Consider the following 26789-nt stretch of genomic DNA (forward strand, 5'->3'; position numbering starts at 1 on the left):
GCACTGGGATAGTTTAACTGAAAATAAGACGAGAGAAATTGCGAATGTTTTATCCCTTTGGAGGTATAACATGATGCCCCGAAAATGGGAGACTACTCTTTGCCATCTCCGCATTGATCACACTCGGATGATACATGAGTTTCTGCTGGCTGGCCAACACCAATCATATTGCGACAACTGTTTGGTACCCTTGACAGTGAGGCATTTGTTGACTGAATGCCCCACTTATAGCACAGAAAGAAATAGATATCTGTTTGAGGCTCAAGGTGAGGATAGCAGGTTCATCTTTGCCAAGATCCTTGGACATGATGTGTCGTACAATGCTAGCGGCATTTAAAAATTTATTTCAGATGCAGGTGTTCTGAATGCTATCTAACCTTTATAACATAGTTACTTTTCTGGTTTTAATTGAATATTCTTTTAGTCTTTATTTATAATAAACAATATCGGTGGCAAAGACAGATGTCAGGATGCCAGAGAACTTCAAATCATTCATTCACTCATTCTCACTTGCCGTCCTCAGACGTGACCAAGACTATCGAGAAATTAGAGTGACTGGGACAGAGCCCCGTAGTCAGCAGAGCAGCGGCACTGAGGATGCCCACTTCTCAGAAACGGACGAAGAACTCGCCTTTTAGGCCACCTCCCAACAGAGATGCTATCTCCCTCCCACGGATGGACAACAGCCTGGAAGGCAGAATTCTAGGCCTGACATTTGTCAAAGAAGTAATTCCACCAGTCAAAGAGGATGTGGTGGCAAAAGTTCATGCTTGGGAGGGCTTGTCCCCAGCTTACCAATAGTAAAGGATACCTACAATGCACTTGGCAAAGGTGGCAGGACTTAAGAGCTGACCCTTGGACGGTAGAAGTCCTCCCTTCAGGGTATCGGATCTCGTTCATATACTGTCCACCTCCTCTGACCAGAAACCGGATCCATATCATATGAAAGGATCGCCCTAAGAACTACTCCTAGCAGAGAAACTCTCCAAGTTGCTAAGCAAAGAAGCAATGGAGGAAGTCTTTGACAGAACTCCAGGCTTCCTCAGCAATCTATTTCTGGTAGAGAAGCTGAAAGGAGGTTGGAAACCTGTCATAGACCTCTCCCTCTTGAACCTCTATATTTTGCAGACAAGGTTCAAGATGGAGACTTCATCCTCTGTTCTCCGTGCCATCAGGAAGAATGACTACCTTCTGACCATAGATCTGAAAGATGCTTACTTTCAGGTCCCCATCCACCCAGCTTCCAGGAAGTACCAAAGGCTTCCCCTTAAAGACAAGCTTTTCCAGTTCAAGGTGCTGTGCTTTGGTCTATCTACAGTACCTCAGGTCTTCACCAAAGTCTTTGTCCTTGCCTCAGTCTGGGCTCATGCCATGGGCAACAGGGTCAAGAGATATCTAGATGACTTGCTCTTCTTGGCAGAATCCATAGCTCTACTGCTAAAACACAAAGACCTACTACTGGATCTGTGCAAGGAGATAGTAATCCAGCTGAACCTCCAGAAGTACAGCCTCGTCCCATCTGGGCATGGACAAAGACTCGGTGCAAGCCAAAGCCTTCCTGCTGCAGAAAGAGTACCCAGGTTCAGGACTTTGACAGCAACTTTCCTCAAGGGGGACCTCCTGCCTACCCTGACGTGGCAAAAGTTGTTAAGTCACATCTCCTCATTAGTGAAACTTGTCTCCTGGGGAGATTACATCAGCGGTCGGTGCAGTGGACTCTGAAGACCCAGCGGTTACAAGCTTCAGACCATCCTGGAACCCTGCTACGATTACCTCAAGAGGTGATATCGGACTTCCTGTAGTGGCCGAACAAGGAGAACCTCTTAGTGGGAACACCCTTTCAGGCTCCTCCCCCCAGCTCATGCTGTTCACAGATGCGTCTCGCCAGGAATGGGGCGCTCATCTATGAAAGAAACAGATCTCGAGCCTACGGTCAGAAGACAAAAGCTTTCACATAGACATCTAGAGAGGAAAGTGGCGTAATTCCACTTTGCAAAGACCCTCTCAAGGTGGCCACCAGTGCAGTGGTATTCAGACCTGTTGTAACTTCTCACGGAAATACCAAGAGAACTTTCAGAATGGCCAAACCTGCTAGGCCAACCTCCCACAAGAAAATTCCACAGCACAGTATATTACCTATCCCTTAATAGCTGGAGACTATCCAGGATCTCCTCTGAAAGAAAGACTTTTTAAGACCAACTGCGATGCAACTTTCCAGATACCTCCGATAGTCTTCCGGCAGCAGTTTACCAAAAAAAGGGGAAAATCTTCTATGATTGGTGTTGTACAGAGAATATTGCTCAACTCAAGGTCACTATTCCCCTGATTACATAATTTTTGGTGTTCCTAAAGCATAAGAAGGTCCTTTTAGTCACTGCGGTGAAGAGCTACCGCTCGGCCTTGAGCCAAGTATTCAAACAGAAAGGACTGGACCTCTCAGCCTTGATGAGGAGTTTTGAGCAGTCTAACCCTCCTCAAGAACTAAAACTCCCCTCCTGGGATGTGACTAAGGTCCTACAGGCCTTTAAAGAAAGCGTATGCATAAAACCTTAGACAGAGACCTTATCTTGATGACAGTCTTCCTCCTTACCTTACCTTCAGCCAAGAGAGTGAGTGAACTGCAAAGTATATATCACCTAGTGTCACATTCCAGAGGGTGGAGAGATCTATCTTTGTCTTTTGTTCCCAAATATGTGGCAGAAACCCAAAATCCGGTTGATAATGATATCAGGTTTGACTCTTTCACGATGTTGTCTCTCAAAGAGGTAACTGATGACCAGGATGACATGTTACTATGTCCTGTCAGAGCAGTATGTAAATATCTAAAAAGAATGCAGTATCTTAAGCCCACAATCTCCAATCTGAACACCATTTCTTTTTGGTTGAGAGATTACCATTGAGAGCCTATAAGTCCTCAGGGGAAAGATCTCCAAGGTGGCCCCCTTGAGCACATGATATACGTGGGCTTGCTGCAACCTTAGCATTTTGCAAAAACCACTCAGTAGCTCAAGAGTCTAGAAGAGACAAACCACTTTTACGAACCACTACCTTAAAGGTTATACACACAGGTCCTTAGACACCTTTTCCATAGAACCTGTTGTTGATGCACAACAAATAATCTAATCTAAACTCTCATGGGACAAGTAACTGTTCCTATCCACGGCATCAGTTATTCTCTGCATTATAAGGGTGTTTACGAGTATTAAGGAGAATGGTGAATTTGATCAAACTTGAAGCCCTCACTTAAACTCTCCCTAATGCAGGTAAAAATGCCTTGTGTTTGTTTGGCAGATATATTGATGATATATTGAATATATCAATAATGCTAGCCACTTGATGTCCATATAACTTCACCCTGGCAAAGCTCTCTGGAATAGGGCTGAAAGCCCTGCCTGTACGAGCCGGCTGCACTGTTCACAAATAATTAATTTTCATCTCTTGCTATTACTATAGTAATTGTATCTTGGTGATAAAGGACAGACCTCCTACCTCACGGAGACTTCCTCCCACCTAAGGAAGACTCCCCATTAAATGACTCAGAAGTTTGTATCTGCGTAGAATAAACTAGAAATTTTATATAATTTGTATTTTTCCAAGCAATACAAACCAGAGTTAATTACCAAAGGTCCCATATAAGCCATCCATCAAGTCTTTGACCAGAAGTGTTGTAAGAGTTTGATACAAGCATGACACGTCAAGGGCAGCAGTTGCCTATTGACGCAACATGACGGAATCTACAGAAGTACATGTAACCCCATTAAATGACTCAGGTTTGTATAGCTAGGAAAAATAAAAATGATATAAAATATGTTATTTTCCTTAGTAAAATAAATTTTTGAATAAACTTACCCGATGATCATGTAGCTGCAACTCTGTTGCCCGACAGAAAAAACCTAAGGTCGGGATACGCCAGCGATCGCTATACAGGTGGGGGTGTACACAACAGCGCCATCTGTCGAGTAGGTACTCAGGTACTTCTTGTCAACAAGAACCAATTTTCTCCTCGGTCCACTGGGTCTCTATGGGGAGGAAGGGAGGGTCCTTAAATTCATGATCATCGGGTAAGTATATTCAAAAATTTATTTTACTAAGGAAAATAACATTTTTCAATATTAATCTTACCCGATGATCATGTAGCTGATTCACACCCAGGGGGGTGGGTGGAGACCAGCATACATGTTAACATTAGAAGCTAAGTATCCCGTATTTCATTTTAGCAGTTATTCAAAATAACAAACATAAAATAAATAAGTACCTGGTAAGGAAGTCGACTTGAACCATTACTCTGCCTTTTTAAGTACGTCTTCCTTACTGAGCCTAGCGATCCTCTTAGGATGCTGAGCGACTCCTAGGTGCTGAAGTATGAAGGGCTGCAACCCATACTAAAGGACCTCATCACAACCTCTAATCTAGGCGCTTCTCAAGAAAGAATTTGACCACCCGCCAAATCAACCAGGATGCGGAAGGCTTCTTAGCCTTCCGTACAACCCAAAAACAACAATAAAAAGCATTTCAAGAGAAAGATTAAAAAAGGTTATGGGATTATGGGAATGTAGTGGTTGAGCCCTCACCTACTACTGCACTCGCTGCTACGAATGGTCCCAGGGTGTAGCAGTTCTCGTAAAGAGACTGGACATCTTTAAGGTAAAATGATGCGAACACTGACTTGCTTCTCCAATAGGTTGCATCCATTACACTCTGCAGAGAACGGTTCTGTTTGAAGGCCACTGAAGTAGCGACAGCTCTAACTTCATGTGTCCTTACCTTCAGCAAAGCATGGTCTTCTTCCTTCAGATGAGAATGGGCCTCTCTAATTAAAAGCCTGATGTAATAAGAAACTGCGTTCTTAGACATCGGTAAAGCAGGTTTCTTAATAGAACACCATAAAGCTTCTGATTGTCCTCGTAATGGCTTTGTACGTCTTAAATAGTACTTAAGAGCTCTTACTGGGCATAGTACTCTCTCTTGTTCGTTACCAACCAAGTTGGACAGGCTTGGGATCTCGAACGACTTGGGCCAAGGACGAGAAGGAAGCTCGTTTTTAGCTAAAAAACCAAGCTGTATGGAACATGTAGCCGTTTCAGATGTAAAACCTATGTTCCTGCTGAAGGCGTGAATCTCACTGACTCTTTTAGCTGTTGCTAAGCAAACGAGGAAAAGAGTCTTTAATGTGAGATCCTTAAAAGAGGCTGATTGAAGCGGTTCGAACCTTGCTGACCTCAGGAACCTTAAAACCACGTCTAGGTTCCAACCTGGTGTGGCTAACCGACGCTCCTTTGAGGTCTCAAAAGACTTAAGGAGGTCCTGTAGATCTTTGTTGGTGGAAAGATCTAAGCCTCTGTGGCGGAAGACTGCTGCCAACATGCTTCTGTAACCTTTGATCGTAGGAGCTGATAGGGATCTTACATTCCTTAGATGTAAAAGGAAGTCAGCTATCTGCGTTACAGAGGTACTGGTTGAGGAAACTGAATTCGCCTTGCACCAGCTTCGGAAGACTTCCCATTTTGACTGGTAGACCTTGAGAGTGGATGTCCTCCTTGCTCTGGCAATCGCTCTGGCTGCCTCCTTCGAAAAGCCTCTAGCTCTTGAGAGTCTTTCGATAGTCTGAAGGCAGTCAGACGAAGAGCGTGGAGGCTTGGGTGTACCTTCTTTACGTGCGGCTGACGCAGAAGGTCCACTCTTAGAGGAAGAGTCCTGGGAACGTCCACTAGCCATTGCAGTACCTCGGTGAACCATTCTCTCGCGGGCCAGAGGGGAGCAACCAACGTCAACCGTGTCCCTTCGTGAGAGGCGAACTTCTGCAGTACCTTGTTGACAATCTTGAACGGAGGGAACGCATACAGGTCTAGATGGGACCAATCCAGAAGAAAGGCATCTACGTGAACTGCTGTTGGGTCCGGAATCGGTGAGCAATAATTTGGGAGCCTCTTGGTCATCGAGGTACCGAACAGATCTATGGTGGGCTGACCCCACAGGGCCCATAGTCTGCTGCAAACATTCTTGTGAAGGGTCCACTCTGTGGGGATGACCTGACCCTTCCGGCTGAGGCGGTCTGCCATGACATTCATGTCGCCTTGAATGAACCTCGTTACCAGCGATATCTTTAGATCTCTTGACCAGGTGAGGAGGTCCCTTGCGATCTCGAACAACTTCCTCGAATGAGTCCCTCCTTGCTTGGAGATGTACGCCAAGGCTGTAGTGTTGTCGGAGTTCACCTCCACCACCTTGCCTAGAAGGAGGGACTTGAAGCTTCTCAAGGCCAGATGAACTGCCAATAGCTCCTTGCAGTTGATGTGAAGTGTTCTTTGATCCGGATTCCACGTGCCCGAGCATTCCCGTCCGTCCAGTGTCGCACCCCAGCCCGTGTCCGATGCGTCCGAGAAGAGAAGGTGGTCGGGGGTCTGAACAGCCAATGGTAGACCTTCCTTGAGAAGAATGCTGTTCTTCCACCACGTCAGCGCAGACTTCATCTCTTCGGATATAGGAACAGAGACCGCTTCTAGCGTCATGTCCTTTCTCCAGTGAGCAGCTAGATGATACTGAAGGGGGCGGAGGTGGAGTCTCCCTAACGCGATGAACTGGGCCAGCGATGAAAGCGTCCCTGTTAGACTCATCCACTGCCTGACTGAACATTGGTTCCTTCTCAGCATGGTCTGGATGCATTCTTGGGCTTGACTGATTCTGGGGGCCGACGGAAAAGCCCGAAAAGCTCGACTGAATCTCCATACCTAGATAGACAATGGTTTGGGATGGGACGAGTTGGGACTTCTCTATATTGACCAGGAGACCCAATTCCTTGGTCAGATCCATAGTCCATTTGAGATTCTCCAGACAGCGACGACTTGACGGAGCTCTTAAAAGCCAGTCGTCCAAATAGAGGGAGGCTCTGATGTCTGCCAAATGCAGGAATTTGGTAATATTCCTCATCAGTTTGGTAAACACAAGAGGTGCCGTGCTTAGGCCAAAGCACAGGGCTTGGAACTGGTAAACGACCTTTCCAAAGACGAACCTTAGGAAAGGTTGTGAGTCTGGATGGACGGGGACGTGAAAGTACGAGTCTTTTAGGTCCAACGAGACCATCCAGTCTTCCTTCCTGACCGATGCTAGCACCGACTTCGTCGTCTCCATGGTGAACGTCTGCTTGGTGACAAAAGCATTGAGAGCACTGACGTCCAGCACCGGTCTCCACCCTCCTGTCTTCTTCGCTACCAGGAAGAGACGGTTGTAGAAGCCCGGGGATTGATGGTCCCGGACTATGACTACCGCTCCCTTTTGTAGCAAGAGAGACACCTCTTGCTGTAAAGCTAGCCTCTTGTCCTCCTCCTTGTAGTTGGGAGAGAGGTTGATGGGAGTAGTTGCTAGAGGGGGATAGCGCAAGAACGGAATCCTGTACCCCTCTCTTAGCAACTTCACAGACTGAGTGTCTGCACCTCTGTTCTCCCAAGCCTGCCAGTAGTTCTTGAGCCTGGCTCCCACTGCTGTCTGGAGAGGAAGGCAGTCAGATTCTGCCTTTTGAGGACTTGGAACCCTTCTTCTTTTTGCCACGTTGACTTTCGGCACGGGTACCTCCTCTGCTGGAGGTTCTGCCACGAAAGGGCGGGATGAACCTAGATGCTGGTGTGTCCATCCTAGGTCTAGGCACGGCAGGTAAAGCTGTGACTTTACGTGCGGAAGAAGCCACCAGGTCATGGGTATCCTTCTGGATCAACGAGGCAGCAATCCCCTTGATCAGCTCTTCCGGAAAGAGACACTTGGAAAGCGGAGCAAACATCAACTCCGACTTCTGGCATGGTGTGATCCCCGCAGACAAGAAGGAGCAAAGGTGATCTCGCTTCTTAATCACTCCGGACACGTACGAAGCCGCAAGCTCGCCAGACCCATCCCGAATGGCTTTGTCCATGCATGACATGATAAGCATGGCAGAGTCCTTATCCGAAGGGGAGGTCTTTCTGCTTAACGCTCCCAAACACCAGTCCAGGAAGTTGAAGATCTCAAAAGCACGAAAAACTCCCTTCAACAGATGGTCCATGTCCGAAAAGGACCAGCAAATCTTGGAACGTCTCATAGCCAGCCTGCGGGGAGAGTCAACCAGACTTGAGAAGTCGCCCTGGGCAGAGGCAGGAACTCCCAAGCCGGGTTCCTCTCCCGTGGCATATCAGACGCTAGATTTGGAAGCAAGCTTGGTAGGTGGAAAGATGAAGGCTGTCTTCCCCAGTTGCTTCTTGGACTGCAACCACTCTCCCAGTACCCTTAAAGCTCTCTTGGATGAGCGCGCGAGTACGAGTTTGGTAAAGGCAGGAGCTGCTGACTGCATGCCTAAAGCGAACTCCGAGGGAGGTGAGCGCGGGGTTGCAGACACAAACTGGTCCGGATACAACTCCCTAAACAGGGCAAGGACCTTCCTAAAGTCTAAGGAGGGAGGCGTAGACTTGGGTTCTTCTATGTCGGAGTGCGGATCGTCCAAATGCGCAGCTTCGTCGTCATCAGATACTCCTTCATCCGAATGCTGAGGAGGAAGAGGCAAAGGTGGAGCAGAAAGCTGAACGGCTGAATCCGGCAGCACGGGTGCATGCGTAGCTGCACTGGATCCAACATCATGCCGCTGCTGTTCAGTCTGAGAGCTGGCAACAACAAAAGCGGAGTGCTGGTGCATGGGAGGGACTGCCGTGGGTTGCGGAGACTGCCGCATTGCGTCAAAACACGGCAGCTTGACAGCACCTTCCCACTGCTGATGCGGTAGCTCACGCATGTCAACGGAGGGTGCCGCATGTCGGCTAACGTCAACATGCGTCTGGCAGGGTCGACTGCGCATCGGTGGTGGAGCTCTCACAGGCGGAGAGTGGGAGCAGGCAGCCGCAGTATCTGCTGAGCGCACAACCGTGGCAGGTTGTGGGTTAACAGGTGCAGTGTCAACCTTCTCAGTACGATACTCCTGCATGAAGGAAGCAAGCTGAGACTGCATAGTCTGCAGCATAGACCACTTAGGGTCTACCGTGGTTGGTGCGGCAACAGACGGAGTGATTGCCTGCTGCGGAACCACTCTACCTCTTTTGGGAGGTGTGCAGTCTTCGGAAGACTGCGGCGAGTCCGAACTGACCCAGTGGCTACACCTGGGCTGTTGGACTCGCTCGGAAGGGACCTTGCGCTTGAGAGGTCGTGAGACCTTGGTCCAACGTTTCTTCCTAGAAACTTCTTCCACAGACGAGGAATGAATGGGCTCACTCGTCTGTTTGTGGATGTGACGATCTCTGCAAGATACGTCCGCAACCACTGAGGGTACATCCGTACGCTGATCAAGGCCTGTCGAACCCTTTGGTCCTTCGACATTGCTTCTCCCCTGGGCTTGGGAGCTTGCAAGAGGTCCCGGACTGGGAGGACGACTGGCACGAACAGATGCACCCTCATGCGTAACACTGACACTGACACTTTTCACCGCACTTGCACTCACTACACTTCCCACTGCACTTTTCTCTTTCAACTCTTTGACATCGGCCAAAAGTTGATTCCGGTCATTAGCTAATGACTCCACTCTGTCACCAAGAGCCTGAATGGCACGCATCATGTCCGCCATCGAGGGTTGAGCACTAGTAGCAGGGTCGGGAGTCACCACTACAGGGGAAGGAATAGGTTGAGGGGCATGGGGAGAGGAAAAATCAAAAGAGCGAGACGAACTCCTCCTGATCCTATCCTTCTCTAGCCTACGTGCATTCTTTAGGAATTCATTAAAATCGAATTCCGAAAGCCCAGCGCATTCCTCACATCGATCTTCCAATTGACAGGATTTACCCCTACAATTGGAACAAACGGTGTGAGGATCTATAGAGGCCTTCGGAAGACGCCTAGAACAGTCCCTAGCGCTACACTGCCTGTACTTAGGGACTTGAGAATGGTCAGACATCTTGAATTAGCCAGGGGGGAATCCAAAATCTATCAAAAGTCGTCAACAATTAATCCAAAACTAATCAAAAAAGCTTGATAAGCTAATGATAATAACTCCTGTACAGCGAAAGCTAATATCTAGAGAGAATACATCACCAAAAGCGTGAAATCAACTCCAGAAACAACAGCGTATCCAAGTAGGTCTTGCCGGTGGCACGACAGAGGAAAAATTGGTTCTTGTTGACAAGAAGTACCTGAGTACCTACTCGACAGATGGCGCTGTTGTGTACACCCCCACCTGTATAGCGATCGCTGGCGTATCCCGACCTTAGGTTTTTTCTGTCGGGCAACAGAGTTGCAGCTACATGATCATCGGGTAAGATTAATATTGAAAATTATAGTTTCCCATTTTATAATATCCTGTAATCATAAGCAGTTTAAACATATACAGTAATACAACTACATTAGACAAATTGTAATTTCTGGGGGATTGGGAGAGATTAATTCAATTCACATTATTCCTTGAGAAATATTTACCAGGTATTTGTTGTTTTTGTTACTTGACCTTCATTCTGGAATGAATTAATGACAAATAAGGAAGTAACATTCTACAATCTTGCTTGGGAAATCACTAGGTAGTGTGTGGAGTGTATGAAAGCATGTAAGTAATGATCAGCTAAGCAATATTTCTATTTCCCTTCACATATATTTTTTTATCAAAAGTTAGTGAGAAAGAATAGTGTTGTCATTATCATCATTCAACAAAAATAAGCTGCTTCACTCGCATGCTCCTTTCTACAATGTGCACATCTATTTATTCAAAAGAAAGCATTATGCAAAAGGTCTTGAAATTAATTACAGTATTACATTAAATTGTAATGAATTAAAGTTTTTTAATATATAAAAAGGCTTCACAAATAGACAATGATAAAATACGGCTGGTTTTCATATTTTCTAATAGTAGCTGGAAACTTCCTTGGGTGGCTGAGGTAAATATACTTTATTTCTGCAGAAGTAATGAAGTGACATGACAAATTCGAAGATAATTTGTATTTTTCCTAACCATACAAACCTTAGCTATTTACATTGGGTTTACCTTTTAGCGCAGCTGAAATGGCGAGCCATTAGAATTTAACGAGGGTGTATTACCCCCGCGCTAGTTGGCAGGGGGGTAGGGGAGTGGTAGCTAGCTACCCCTACCCCCCCTCACACACAGATGAATGCTCACTTTCACTTAGAGGTAGGACTTGTCTTGGGGTACAGGGCTGGCGGGCAAATATGTGTAAATAGCTAAGGTTTGTATGGTTAGGAAAAATACAAATTATCTTCAAATTTGTCATTTGTTCCGTAACCGAAATACAAACCACGCTATTTACATTGGGTGACTTACCCCTTAGGTAGGGTGGAAAGTCCCCAGCCATACTGGCTTTGGCTTTACCCGGGGACTCAGAATCCGAGTGAGTCGCACTCGAGAAAAGGAGTCCTTGCACCTCACAAGTTCCTTGCTCCGCAAGGAACCGTGTGGCCTACATAAGCTTGTGTGTGAAGGAAGAAGTGTGACCCGTCCTAGGCAGTTGACCTGGAGTTCCAGAAGGAACTCTGGGTTAGGACGTTCCCAATACCACCTCGTCAGGGTATGGGGGACGCGATAGTATTGACTCAATACTCGGAACACAAGGAAGCATGGTTTACCTGCAGAGATTCGAGGTCAGCTATGCAGAGACCAGGAGGCTGCTTCCCCGTAGAGGGAATGATGAAGAAAGAAATAAGGGCCAGACATACTTCTTTCGTTCATGCAGACTAAAACCTGATAACAATGCCCTCAACCTTCTTCTACCTGTCCAAAAAGGAGCCTGAGGTTAGACCAGCTGTTGTGTAGCCACCACAGAGCGATAGAAAACGTATCGAGACTCCTGTGGGTCACGCCCTGCAGGAAGCGGGCTGCGAAGGTCATTAGACGCTTCCAGACTCCAGCTTGTAGCACCTGCGTCGCAGAGTAGTATTACTCGAAGGCGAGGAACGTTGCGATGTATCCAACATCGTGCTGTAGGGCGACGTGACGGGGGAGTGTCTGGAGACAGGTCGAGATGAATATCCTTGAGTCCGGGCTGAAGAGGTATACTGGTGACTCTCCCCCGTGTCCTCCTTGTGCTCCCAAATCGGCTGCAACTGAGGACAAACTGCAGCTGTTCCCAAAGCTTACCTCTCGATTCCTTTACTGGCAAGAAAGAGAAGGTCTTGGGACATCAGATACAGAATGGAGACTCGAAATCTTGAAGGAATTGGACCGAAGGGCCGGGACCCCCAGATTCTGAGTCTAGCCAACAACTCAGGAGCGAACCTGAATGTTGCCTTCCCCTCTTCCTTAGAAAGGGCGGAGTCGTACGAGACCAAGAAGATTGCTTACACACTGGCCGTGGCCAGAGTGAGCAGGAGACCCAAGGCGGAATACAATCCGAGGCCTGTCGTAAAGGGTCTTGAGAAGATCTCTTAAAGGACTAAAAAGTCCGAGCCATGCTCCAAGTAGGAGGTCTTCCTCTGACTAGGGCAGGGACGATCGTAGTTTCGCATGAGCGAGGAAAGATCCAGCGGGCAGGACAAAGTTATTCCTTTAAGCCTGAAAGTCAGGGAAAGGCTGAGCGACAGGCTTCATTGCCGAGAGCGGAAAGGAGTTTCCTCCCGCCGAAAGGCAATAAGACCGTTATTGCTGGTGAAGAGGCCTCAAGGGAAGAGGTATATCTCCCACGGCACCAACCACCGAAGACTCTTCACTTTGCCTGGAAGACCCCTGCGGATGACTATTGCAGATGACGCGACCTCTGTACCGCGACTGTAGCGGGTTGTCTCTTCTTGAGGAGTAGGCGTAGTGTCTCCAGGCATGAAGCCGAAGCGACGCCCCGGTTCGGGAGAGATGTCGCAGTGTGGTTGTTTGAGTAGTCTGCGCCGTGGGAGAAGCTCTCCCGGGAGTTCCGTCAGGGGAAGCAGAGGGTCCAGAAACCGTTCTGCGCATAGTCCCAGTGGAGCTCTCCCATTGAAAGGTTGACAGACAACCTGGTCTTGTTGAGACCCATTGTCCACAGACCAAAAGGAGGGAAGACGCAGGTGTCGAAGTTGTCCCACCATCACCGGAATGCATCTTGCCAGAGTCTCGGGGTCTGAGACTGGGGGGAAGAACAGCGGAAGCTTGAGGTTCCAAGCTGTCGCGATCAGGTCCCCCAGACCAAGACTTACTGGTTACTCAAGGTCAAAGACCCCCAGGTACACTCTCTCTACGAGGCTCTGCTTGGATAGTCGGAGAGAGCATTCCTCTGCCTGGAATGAGAGAGCCGATGGTGGTATTGAGAGTATCTCAATCATCCCGGTATCTCTACTGCAAGATGTGAAGGTGTGAAAATGCGTCCCCTGCTGGTTAGAACACGCCAGAATCATGAAGTCGACGAGCACGGAGCGACTCGGCAGGAGCTGTAGGATCTGTAGAGGGGCCAGACTACGGCCCCTAAGCCTGCCTGAATGATGGAGAGGTATCCTTCAGGTCTTGACCATAGGCCTGGACCGGAACATGCCCCCCCCCCCCCCTTTCCTTTGACGAGTCCGAGAACAGCATCAAGAATGTGGGGAAAGGACGAGAATATCCACTACCATCAAGAGGTTCCATACGTCAACACCCATTGCAGGTCTAATAGTTCCGCTGGTCCCATAGGGGCCAGGAAGTCCGGTTAATCGTTGCCTGAAACCACCGGAACTTGGACCGCCCCACATGGAACTTATCCTGAGGCGACCGTTCGGACTATAGACGGGTCAATGAGGAAAGGAGAACTAGGAAATGTTCCAAGGTAGGGCTGAAAGCTCTGCTTGACTGAGAACAGGTACTGCGACTCTCCTCAGTCTTGCCACAGTCAACTGAAAGGAAGGCTCGGAGATGTGGCAACAGAATCTGGCGTCCCCAGGTGGTCACCCATCCAAGTACCGACCAGAACCGACGTTGCTTAACCTCGCTGGACGGACGAGAATGAATGAATGAATGATTTAAAAATTTTCAGGCATCCTGACATCTAAGGTCATTGACGCCGGTAACATCTAATTTATGTATACAAAAATAAAAAATAAAATAAAATAAAAATTAAATAGTATTCAATTAAAATCATAAAAATTGAATGTCATAAAAGTTAAATATTTTTCAGAAGACCTGCTTCTGAAATAAATCTAAAAATCCCACTTGCATGGTAGGACACATCATTTCCAAGAATCTTGGCAAGGATGAACCTGCCACCCTCACCTCGAGCCTCAAACAAATATCTATTCCGCAAGTTGTTATAATTGGGGCATTCGGTCAACAAATGCCTTACTGTTAGAGGTACTAAGCAGTCATCACAATACGGTTGGTGTTGGCCCTTCAGCAGAAACTCGTGTGTCAACCGAATGTGACCAATATGGAGACGACAAAGAGAAGTCTCCCATTTTCGGGGCATCATATTATACCTCCAAGGAGATATGTCATTTGTTATCTCTCGCATTTTATTGCCATCTTGACTATCCCATTGCTGTTGCCATTTATTGCAAACCAAGTTCTTGATGACAGGTAAGAAATCATTACAGGCAATGGGATACCTTCTTGGCAGCAACTCGGATGCAGCCTCCTTAGCCAGTGAATCTGCCTTCTCATTCCCAGACACACCTACATGTGCTGGAACCCAACAAAATTGAACTGTTATACCTCTCCGTCCAATAATAAAAAGCCATTCTAAAATCTTTAAAACTAGAGGGTTATTAGAATTAAAAACTTCCATAGCTTGAAGGACACTCCTTGCATCACTAAAAATTGTAAAATTACCCTCCTTCTCCAACGCTATTTTCTCAATAGCGGTTAATATGCCATACAGTTCGGCAGTAAATATGGAAGCGGTCAGAGGAAGTGCACCTCTACAATTAAAACCATTACTATGTACTCCAAATCCAACGCCAGCATCAGATTTGGAGCCATCAGTATAGATAAAAGTTGATCCTCTATGTTCTTTAACATGTTCATTAAAAAGAGACCTGGCTTCTAGGTCTGACATATTCTTCTTATCTCCAATAAAATATTTACAAAAAGATATCTCTGGTAACTTCCATGGAGGCGTTGATGATACCTTGAATGGAAGTACCTTATTTCTAATTATATCCAGACTATTTAATAATCGTTTCACCCGAAAGCCATAAGGTTGAGGAGATTTTGGGTGCAACTCAAAGTATGATGCGTGTCTTACAAGGCTTGCAGTCTGAAAGGCTAGAGAGTTAGGGAGTCTTTGCAATCTAAACCAATACCGAAGAACGGAAGACATTCGGTAAAGGTCTAGAGGTAACTCTCCAGCATCAACAAGGAGACTTGGGATAGGCGAGGTTTTAAAAGCTCCAGTAGACAATCTAATACCTGCATGATGTATCGAGTCTAATATTTTTAACCGGCTTGAGGTGGCTCAAGAATATACCTCGCAACCATAACTAATTTTGGAAAAAATCAAGGCCTTGTATAATTTTAAAATAGTATTGCGGTCTGCCCCCCATGATGTATGGGACAATACTTTTAAGATATTCAGAGCTTCAACACATTTAGCTTTTAATGCTTTTAAGTGAGAAACCCATGTAAGCCTACAATCAAATATCAAACCTAAAAATTTAGCTTCTCTTGCACATGGTATCCGTTGACCTTTAATGTATATATCCGGGTCTGGATGTACTCCCCGGATACGACAAAAATGGACAATGGTAGTTTTACTTGTCGAGAACTTAAATCCATTTATGTCAGCCCACTGGATAATTTTATCAATAGAGAGTTGGATTTTTCTCTCAACCATTGCCATTTTAGTGCCAGCAAATGATATTGAGAGATCATCCACAAATAATGTTGAGAGAACATCCTGGGGAATGGCTGAGGATATCCCATTAATTGCTAGTGCAAAAAGGGTTACACTCAGCACACTACCCTGAGGAACTCCTTCTTCCTGGCACTTACTCTCTGATAGAGTTTCCCCCACTCTCACTTGAAAAACTCTACGTGAAAGAAATGCCTGAATAAATAGTGGCAGCTCTCCTCTCAATCCCAATTCATGAATGGTTTTAAGAATACCATATCTCCATGTGGTATCATATGCCTTTTCAAGGTCAAAAAATACTGTAACATGGTGCTGTTTGGAAGCAAAGGCTTCACAAATAGAAGACTCTAGTCGTATCAACACATCAGTCGTTGAGTGCATTTTTCGGAATCCACATTGAATCGGTGATAAAATACCTTTCTTTTCAAGGTACCACATCAGCCTTGCATTGACCATCTTCTCCATGATTTTACATAAACAAGATGTCAATGCAATTGGACGATAGTTTGCTGCTAAAAACTTGTCTTTACCGGGTTTTAAAAAGGCTAAAATAATGGCTAGTTCCCAAACACTTGGGTAACTATGATCATGCCATATTCTATTAATAATACTTAAAATAAATAGCTTTGTATTAAAATGTACATGTTTAATCATTGCATATGGAATTCCATCGGGTCCAGGGGCTGTATCATTGCAATGAGCAAGTGCGGAATCAAATTCTCTTTCAGTGAAAGGAGAATTATACGACTCTTCCCTTCTTGTTGCAAAATTTAAAATTTTCTTTTCTTCAGTGCTCCTATACTGGTGACCAGGGGCTCCTTCACACTTGCTGGATACATTTGAAAAATGATTAGCCAGGGCATTGCTAACATCATTTGCTTCGGTTACATACTGGCCATTCACCTTCAACACTGGTGGTGGGTTGGGGGTGAATTTTCCAGCTATCTTTTTTACTTTCCTCCACACAGCAGATGGTGGTGTCCTACTGTTAATGGAGGAAACAAAAGACATCCATGACTGGCGCCTTGCTTCTTTCATGGCACGACGGAACTGTGCTCTACATTTCTTGTACATAATTAAATTCTCATCAGTTCTGCGTCTACGCAATCGTGTTAGAGATCTTCTTGTGGCTCTGTGGAGTGCAGTTAGTTCTGAAGACCACCACGGGACGGGTCGTCGTTTGAATAACCCTGTTGTTTTGGGAATTGAATTGACTCCTGCTGTATGGAGAGTTCCATTCAGTAAGTCTATGGCATCATCGATATTTTCAACTTGTCCTGCATCCCCCTCAATTTCGCTTAGTTCACGAAATTTATCCCAGTCCGCTTTGTCAAGATTCCATCGTGGCGATCCCTGTAAAGGTGGACCATTGTTGGTGTTTATAATGATTGGTGTGTGATCACTAGTATGCCAATCATCTAATGTTCTCCAATCGAAGTCGAGAAGGCAATTAGAGCTTACGATTGATAGGTCAATACATGACAAGGTACCTGTCTGGACATGAAAGTGTGTGGGCTCTCCTGTATTAAGGAGTCCCACATCTTCATTTTCCACAATTGATGATATGATATTTCCCCTCGTGTTTGCTAAAACATCACCCCACAAAGGGTGTCTACCATTCAAATCTCCAAGTAAAAGGAAAGGTTGAGGGAGTTGTTGAATCACCTCCACTAAGTTGTCATACAAAATGTTATCATTTGGAGGCAAGTACAGAGAACAAATTGTATATTTTCGCCCTATGTCGATCTGTACAACCACTGCCTGCAGAGGTGTACGAATAGACAGAGAAACTTGGGGAACATCTCGACGAACGTATATGAGACTTCCGCCATGGCTCCCCACTTGGTGATCATATGGTGTCCTATAACTAATGTATTCGCGAGGGCAAGGGGTATTATGATCAAGTTTGCTCTCCTGTAGACAAATAATTATGGGGGAATGCTCATGAATAAGGAGCTTAAGTTCTTCATATTTGGCCCTTAAACCCTGACAATTCCATTGCAAAATGGAGGAAAAAACTATGGTTTATAATTTGGTAGACCCCTTGGATGGAGTCTTCCCATTAGCAGTGTTTGATCTAACACTATTTTTTGGTGGTTTTATTAAAGAGGGTCTTGATAGATTGGGTTTAGAATTTATGATTTTCTTTTTGTCTTTTTGATCTGATTGTTGAGGAGGTTGGTGGACCTCCACTTGAATTTCCGATTTATTTAAATTGACTTCCAGATCAGAAATATCAACTGACAAATCATCATACTTATTTGACGTCGTAATTTTGATATTTCTTATGGAAGGGGGCGAGAGAGATGGAGGTCTCTCTCTTTTCCGATTAGTAGGTTTTGAGCTACCAGGTTTTTGCACCTTCCCCAATACAGGTGCACCTGGTAACTTGGTGTCAGGTGACATCTCCATCAAATCAGGCAAGGACATGGCCTGGGAGAGGTTAGTACTATTGCTGGTAATGGGGAACGAAGGCTGTACAGAAATGGGCAATGACCCATTTTCAATAAGCTGTGGCAAAGCCTCAGAAGGCGATATGATTACCTTGTCATGCAGTACTTTATTATCAGAGGTTGTATTTCTTTTCTTAGGATTACTGGCAGTGCTAGGTGGGGTTGCTGTCTCCTGTGGTAAATTTACCTTTGATTTTAAGGCCTTTGCATAGCTGGTTGATTTATTCAAGTCTTTTTGCATGTCCCACACTTATGTGTTCTAAACTTGATTTGTTTAGGGCAGCTTCCTCCAACTTATACAGTTCGCATCTCCTATCAGTTGATTTATGATTCAAATTGCAATTTGAACACCTGGCCTCAAGTGTACATTCTCCATGATAAGTTTTGGAGCAAATACCACACAATTTTCCATTTTTACAAACTTTGGATGGGTGTCCAAATTTAAAACAATTAAAACATTGCAGGGGCTTTTGTTTGAAAGGCCGAACTTTAATCCTTTCATTTTCAATAAAAATATGGAAAGGTACATCAGTATCCTGGAAAGTGAGTATAATCATTGAAGTTCCAGGAACCTTATGCACTTTCCATACATTTAATGGACACATAGAAAGTATCTCCTCCTCTGTAAATTCGTATAGGTCCTTATTAAAGACCACTCCCCTTCCATAACTAAAATTAAGATGAGGTTTCATTTCCAATGTAATTTCATCACTGCCTGTCTGTAAGTTAGACAGTATTGCAGACTGAGTCGAAGATTTGGCATGGATGAGATAACTGTTCTTCCCAAAACGAGATATATCTCCAGGTGCTATGGTTCCTACTTTTTTTTGGATAAACTTACATATCTTAAAATAATTCCCTATTATCCCTTTAGGTTCAGCTAAGAGCCACATTGGTAGTTTGGGTTTTCTCTGTGAAGGCATGGGTACATTTCTATCTTTTTCAAACCAATCAGCAGGTTTGTACACATCCAATTCCTTTGGGACCTTATCACAAAGAGCTCCCATGATGTTCAATTCGTTAATTTTGATACTACTAATATTACTTATGGCATTAAACGCCTCATCGTGACTTTCAAAAGATATCCAAGAGTCCCATTTTTCATCTCCAAGTCTCATCCTTATTTCCTTTATCAATCCATAGCACTCAAATGCTCTATATATATCATCATAATTTGTCTCTAATGGGATTTGGGAAACATGAAGGAATCGTAGTTTCCCTGTGTTACCCAAATTGCTAGATTTTTTAACATCAGTAGAGTGGTCCTTTTTAGTTCGAAGGTCGTCAACAGAGTTTTCCTTAATTACAGTAGCAGAAGTCGTCAACAGTGCCGGGGGGGAGTCAGCAAATCCAGGGGATGGGGAGTCAGTATTTGAAGGGTCCATATTTAAGGGTGGGATTTCCAGGTTTTTTGTTGTTTTGTTGGGGTACCTGCTTGAGAATTATAAGAAAGTATCATACGTTGGAAAGGAAATTTGCATTCTCCACTATCGGCACAATGAGAGTATATTTCCCCGATGGTCCACTCCATACCCTACCCGAAGGATAGCATCAAAACAGATATAGAGGCACAGGTGTAAGCTAAACCCGCCTGTTAGGACTGAGATCAAAGTAATATGGAATCATCCTCCCCATATCTGTAATGATGGGCTTCCGGCCAAAAGCCAAGAGTCCCACCTCAAGGATTGGATCCCCCTGGATTCCGATGACCCAACCCTTGAGAGTAGTTCCGCCAAAAAGGTCCAAACCATCTTTGGGATGGCTGAGATCATCCAATACTCTCATATATAGCTTTGAATGCGAATACCTCCCAACCGTGATCCCTTCTCCCATTCATCTAAGCAGGCAGTAATAACGAATGTGGAAATATCCACGCCATTTAAATAAAATAGAAAAAAAAAAATAGATAAATAAATAAATGAACAAATACAATAAATAAATATATATATATATGCATACATCTACATATATATATAACTAAGAAAAATAATAATCATAGAGATAGGACAGCAAGATGAAAGAAAGTTGATAAAATTAAGAGAAGGTCGAAGTAATATTAAGCAGAAAAAAAAGATGAAAGAGAGAAATTTAGATTCGAACTGGGGGAGCAATTTCCCGAAGTTCGAGAGCCCTCTTGCCCGTCACCAAGATTCAGCACGGGAATGAAATGCCGTGCTGAAGCTCAATGACTTCATCAAGGCATTCTCTCATTAAGAGGGTGGACGGACGAGAAGCGGGGTTTCCAACGTGGTAAGGCCGTTGACTCAATAGCATGGCCAGGTACTCCAGATGTTGAGGCAGAAGAAGAGAAGGCTCCAAGCAAAATACCATGAACCCACACTCATGGTAAGCATCCGGAAGCTTGTCCCGGCGCTGAAGGAGGTCAAACCCGAGCCTACCGGAGTTGACCAGCCCTCCAAAAAGCAAAGGAGGCGGAAGCCTGCACCTGAGCGGCCATGAGGAAAGCAGGGAGAATTCTCTGGGGAAAAAAACCTGCTATGCCACGGCGGGATAGCCACACTGCATCATAAGCAGGAATACATGCAGTCTAGGCTGAATTCCACGAGCTCCCTGGAAGATGGATGGAATGGAAACTGAAAGTACCCGTCCTTCCGATCCAGGGTTTAAGGAGTCCTGTCGCCTCGTTACCAGTCTGATCGATTCTGCTGTTCTACGCTGGCCGAAGTTTGTTCGACAAACTTGATCAGGGCTGAGAGGTCGACTACGGAACTCCCCTCTCAGATCCTTCCTTACAAGAAAGGATCGACTGAAGAGGCCGGGGGTGAAGCCGTCGATGATCCTATGAAGGACCTTCGCCTAAGGTATGGATCATTCTGCCCAACCGGGCAACTCTTGCCGACGCTATGGCATAGAGGTTCAGAGACACTGAATTCGCTGACAGAGACGGCAGGCGCAATATCCTTGGCAGATCACAGAGATTGTGCGGGAATGGGCATCGGGAAGCTGTCATCCGGATGAGTAACCTTAAGCATCCTCCCAGCGAGAAACCTGCAATCCTAGAGTTCGTGAACTCTGCCGCTCCTTTTAGGACTACGCCCCCCCGGGGGAGCCTCCCGTGCCATCTGTTCCTGACAGGAGGAAACTGCAATTGGACACCTTGTCTCAGTTGTCGTAGCCGATAACTTAGGCCGATGTGGTTGAAAGAAAAAGGCGCTGGAGCCCTGCAGAGTCTGGAAGAAAGCGCCTTGGAGGAGTGAAAACGGAAGTCGATTTCCTCCGCACAGCTGCTGTCTAAGTCTCTGTCCTTGGGCACAAACAAACTCTTCTCAAGGATGGAAGGGTGTCTGAGGTTGTCGACCTCCACAGATGAGACACCCGAAGGAAGCCCTCAGTCAGCGCGTCCAGATGGTACAACATCGAGCTTGTCCGCAAGTTAGATACTTAACGACGAAAGGCCAAGGTGCCTGAGCCCGAGAGGAGGAAAGTACCCATGATCTTCCTGTAGCTTCCTTGAACCAAATCTCGGGCCGTAACCGAGGAGGGAAAGGACCTGGTAAGCCCCCAGAGGAAGGGGTAAGCAGTCACCCCTTGGCCGATGGAGAAATCTCGAACGGAAAGCCCCCGCCAAAAATCCTTCCAGGGAATGACGGGGAAGGGCTAACCCAGGTTCTGGAAAGAGGAGTGTTGCTCAGACCTCCCTGAAGTTTCTTCCTATTCTTGCAAGTGCCATGCTCTGCGTTTACGGGGTGAGGCCGTGTTCTGGAAATACGCTCCAGAAGAACTCGCCAGGCTGGCCATGCTGCGAAAACCCCAATGGGAATCGTGGTCGCAATCGCCCTGGAGCTCGCGCGATGGTAATTCAAAGATTTGCGCGTGGGCGAACGTGGAAGCGCCCATGCGCGGTCACGCAGGAACGCAAACGAAGGTGAGCGAAGAAGCGCAGAAGGAGGGCGAGCGTGGTAGGAAGGGCGAGAGCTGGTGGTTGGCGAGCGATAACCCATAGACGAGCAATGGATACTGCAAGAATGAAGCCGACGTTCATGCGAAGAAACACCGTCGGTTCGCGCGACGGAACACCGTCGGTTCGCGCGACGGAACACCGTCGGTTCGCGCGACGGAACACCGTCGGTTCGCGCGACGGAACACCGTCGGTTCGCGCGACGGAACACCGTCGGTTCGCGCGACGGAACACCGTCGGTTCGCGCGACGGAACACCGTCGGTTCGCGCGACGGAACACCGTCGGTTCGCGCGACGGAACACCGTCGGTTCGCGCGACGGAACACCGTCGGTTCGCGCGACGGAACACCGTCGGTTCGCGCGACGGAACACCGTCGGTTCGCGCGACGGAACACCGTCGGTTCGCGCGACGGAACACCGTCGGTTCGCGCGACGGAACACCGTCGGTTCGTGCGACGGAACACCGACCGTCCGCGCGACGGAATACCGTTGGTTCGCGAGCGGGCGAACATAGGAGAGCATGTGCGCGGACGCGCATGAGCATAGATGTGCAGGCACGTGGGCGTGTGGGCGAATGATCGCGCAGGCAAGCGGTCGCACGGGCGCGCAGGTGAGCGGTCGTGCGGGCACGCAGGCGAACGGTCGCGCGGGTGCGCAGGCGAACAGGTAGGCGGTCGCGAGGGTGGGCAGGTGAATGAGCGCGAGTCCGAGGCGGCGAACGCAAGCGTTAGCGTGATGGCGAGGAAACGCGCTGCCGCGTGGGCGAGGAAGACCGCAGGCAATGTGGATCAACAGGCGATCGGTGGTGAGCTGGTGAGCGCTGACGCGCAGGTTGGCGATGGCGCGTTGTGGCATGTCGACGCGTTGGCGAGCGATGGCGAGCAGCATGCGCAGGTGACCGATCGCACGATGGCGAGCGATGGCGAGCAGCATGCGCAGGTGAGCGATCGCGCGATGGCGAGCAGCATGAGCAGGAGGGCGATCGCGCGATGGCGAGCAGCATGCGCAGGTGGGCGATCGCGCGATGGCGAGCAGCATGCGCAGGTGGGCGATCGCGCGATGGCGAACCATGTTATTTCAGAAGTGTTGGAGAACGTTGGCGCGCCGGCTGTAACACACGCGGGCGATCCGGAGATCGCCAAGAGACAGGTGATCGCTGACGTGTAGAACGCTGTTGAATAGGCGATACTAAAATCGCCTGTGCGCGCTGGCGAGCAGGTGAACGCTGGCGAGCAGGTGAACGCTGGCGAGCTGATGACTGCTGACGAGCAGAAGGCAACGCGTGGAAGCCTGCGCATAGAAGAAGAGTCCTTGACCCAGACCTGAACCGAAGTTCTAGATCGCGAGGGCGAACGTGGGCGCGTAACAGGAACCAACAGGAACAGCAGGGATGGTCATCATGAGAGCGCTGGCGAACAGGAGAGCGCTGGCGAACAGGAGAGCGCTAGCGATCAGGAAGCGCTGATGAGCAGGTGAGCGCCTGTGCGCTAACACTGAGCAGGAGCAGGAGAGAACACAGCAGAAGGGCGCGCAGGGGAACCCTGACACGCAAGGGAAGAACCCCCGTGGGAGGCAACTCTTTGCCCCGAAGGGAACGTTGTCCGTCGGGAGACAGATGTCCATCGGAAGACCGTTGCCTGTCTGCCGGGAGACTGATGTCCGTTGGAAGACCGTTGTCCGTCGGGAAGACCGTTGCCCGTCGGAAGACGAGATCAGACTGCTGTCCATCTGCACCAAGGCGGAAGATCAAGAAGAAGGAGTTGTAGGCTGCAAACGGAGATTCAAAAAGGCACCTCTTAGCACCCTTATAGGGAGATGAGAGGCCCTTACGACGAGGCGGACGGTGGGCCTTACGGCGAAGGAGGCCAACAGCAACAGCAGCAGAAGAATCCTCCGAAGAGGAGTCTCTATGAGTGTACTCTCTCGCGAACGAAAGAGAAACACTTCGCAGAAGAGACTGGTCAGCCAGTGACCTAAAAGGAGCAATCCTCCGAAGAGGGGCTCCTACAGTTGCCCAGCCCCTTGAGCGAAACTGCAGGTGTGACCGCTCAGCACCAAGAGCATAGTCGCACGAAAAAAAAGGCAAGAGAAGAACCCCCCAAAAGGGGAAAAACTCAAGCCTGGACAGGAAAAACTTCCCTCGGAAGGAAAGTTACCCGCCCAAGGAGGCAAGCCTCCTGAGAGTCTAAAATGAACTGGAGAGCTGTCCGTCGTCACGGGAGTACTTCCAGTAGAAGGAGACACGCCCCTGACGAAAATACAAGGGGGGGAGACAGCAACAGCCGAATCCCCAGGCCTCAACAAGACAGCTCACACCGTTGCCATATTATAGAAACGAACTAGATCGGTAACTGTAAAAAAATAAAAATAAAAATCATTAGTACACATTCATTCCCCCGGGAAAGCTCCGAAGAGGAATCCCGAGGGAAAGGAAACAAGAATTACACAACAGGCACGTGCCCTCACAACCACTTACACTCACGGAAGGAGAGCTGTAACCAAAACAGAATTATAACAATTATAATTATGAAACTATGTAATTATGTAATTTAAAAATGAATGAACACTAAAGAAAGAACGAAAACCCCGAAAGAAATCGTTCTACAAGCTGAAAAATTAACAACTACAATTAGATTCATAAACTAATTGAGACAAACGTACGGCGTAGCAACCCCCCCACACGGAAAGGAAGCTACAAGGGCGTAGTAACACGTAGTAAAAGGGTGAACGACCTCAAGAGAGAGAGAGAGAGAAAGACCGAAGTCAAACTCGATCGCCACCCATAAAATTACGCCGTGGTGGCCTAACTGCCGAGGACTCCACGTAGATATCGTACACTACACACACAACTCTGAAAAGGAAACTTACAGATTTCTATACTCAAATATATATACAAACATGTAAACATGTTTACATATATATTGAGTAAAAGAAAAGTAAGCGATTAAGTAAAGACAAAACAAACAATGGCTGCCAAGAGAGGACCAAGACAGAGACGTCTGTCACAGTCCGAGCCAAAAGTGAAAGTGAGCATTCATCTGTGTGTGAGGGGGGGAGGGGGTAGCTAGCTACCACTCCCCTACCCCCCCGCTAACTAGCGCGGGGGTAATACACCCTCGTTAAATTCTAATGGCTCGCCATTTCAGCTGCGCTAAAAGGTAAACCCAATGTAAATAGCGTGGTTTGTATTTCGGTTACGGAACAAATGTCATTACTGTAAACAGCCCAAGGCTAACCCCTCCAGTATATCAGGAAATCCAGCTAAATGCCGAGTCCTTCTGATTGAAAAATGAGTAGCCAGGCCATTCAGAAAAATCCTTTCACAAATCACAACAAAACTGATGTTATGAAATTAGATTACAGGATATACAACTCATAATTAACAAATATTCTATGCATAGTAATGAAAAATCAATTAGTATGGGTGTCAGTGTAGTATCTATATCTAAAGAAATTGCTGGTGGGTGAGTGTCACCATAAACAAAAAATAATCTTTAGTATCAATTCCTTAAATTACAAATATCACAGTACTTTCAAATGTTTAAAGCATTATAATGAATAGAAGAATTTCAAACTACAGCACATAAATAGCGAGAGAATTTAAAGTAGACCTACGGATCCAGATGCAACTTGCGCAGTACAGCTTACCTTGGAAGAATGCACGTCTTTGGAAATTCAAAAACCATATACAGTACAGTACTGTATATATAAGGGATAGGTTTTCAAGATGAAAAATCAATTTTTTGAAAAACAAACTCTCATGTCAAAGACATCTACACAAGAACCTAATCATTAGGTATACTTAGCCTTGACTTACTAGGTATGAGAAACTAAAAGAAAAAATCGTAAAACCAACAACTCATATATGGCACCATATACAGTGGAAATACCATACTGCAACATGCTAAGCTACAACCGTATTTGGAAAAGCAGAGTTCTATAAGCCAAAAGGCTCCAACATGAAAAAAATAGCCCAGTAAGAAAAGGAAACAAGGAAATAAACTACAAGAGAAGTAAATAACAATTAAAATAAATATTTTAAGAACAGTAACAACATTAAAACAGATCTTTCATATATAAGCAATAAAAAACTTCAAAAAAACAAGAGGAAGAGAAATAAGATAGAATAGTGTGCCCGAATGTACATCCAACGGAAGAAACTATGCATTGTAAGAAATATATTGTGAGAAATCTTACCACAAACTAAATGATTCATGTATCTTTGCATACATGTAACATTCTAAGTACAACCAAGAAGCCGTAAACCACTTAGGAGGAACTTCATTTTCAGTTATGTATTTTTCAAATTCACGATTCCATATATCTGTGTCATCTGAAATATATAAAATATGTGGGTATGCAAATATTCTTATAAGACATACATTATCAGCTACACCAGATATGTTTCTGTTACATGTTTTTATAGATATCTTGGCAACTGTAAACTTTCTATATAACTCATTTAAGTCTTAAAAAATACTTTGTTTAACATTAAAATCATACTAGGATAAATGTCTTCAAAACTGTAGAGGAGGTAACTTACCAAACATTTGAGGAGGATCTCGTCTTTGCAGCAGACGCAAACTTTTGTTTGTCTGGATTTCATTTTTTAGTTGTGAGAGTGCACTAACAACTTGCTTACAACCTTCTAGAGCGTCCTAGAACCAAAATACACAGGTTACACTA

The 26789-nt window shown here is 46.3% G+C and overlaps 1 protein-coding gene across 1 annotated transcript in view; it reads right to left on the reverse strand.

The window, feature by feature from the left end:
- Positions 1 to 26789, reverse strand: part of LOC137615342 (damage-control phosphatase ARMT1-like) — a 98717-nt gene that overhangs the window by 52162 nt on the left and 19766 nt on the right. The window contains exons 3-4 of the mRNA XM_068345144.1: positions 26647 to 26761; positions 26301 to 26436 (exon numbers count right to left, since the gene is read on the reverse strand). Of these exons, the coding sequence (XP_068201245.1) occupies positions 26301 to 26436; positions 26647 to 26761 (251 nt within the window). The remainder of the gene's footprint in view (positions 1 to 26300; positions 26437 to 26646; positions 26762 to 26789) is intronic.

This window comes from Palaemon carinicauda, chromosome 21, assembly GCF_036898095.1.
Source record: "Palaemon carinicauda isolate YSFRI2023 chromosome 21, ASM3689809v2, whole genome shotgun sequence".
Classification (NCBI taxonomy): Eukaryota; Metazoa; Arthropoda; class Malacostraca; order Decapoda; family Palaemonidae; genus Palaemon; species Palaemon carinicauda.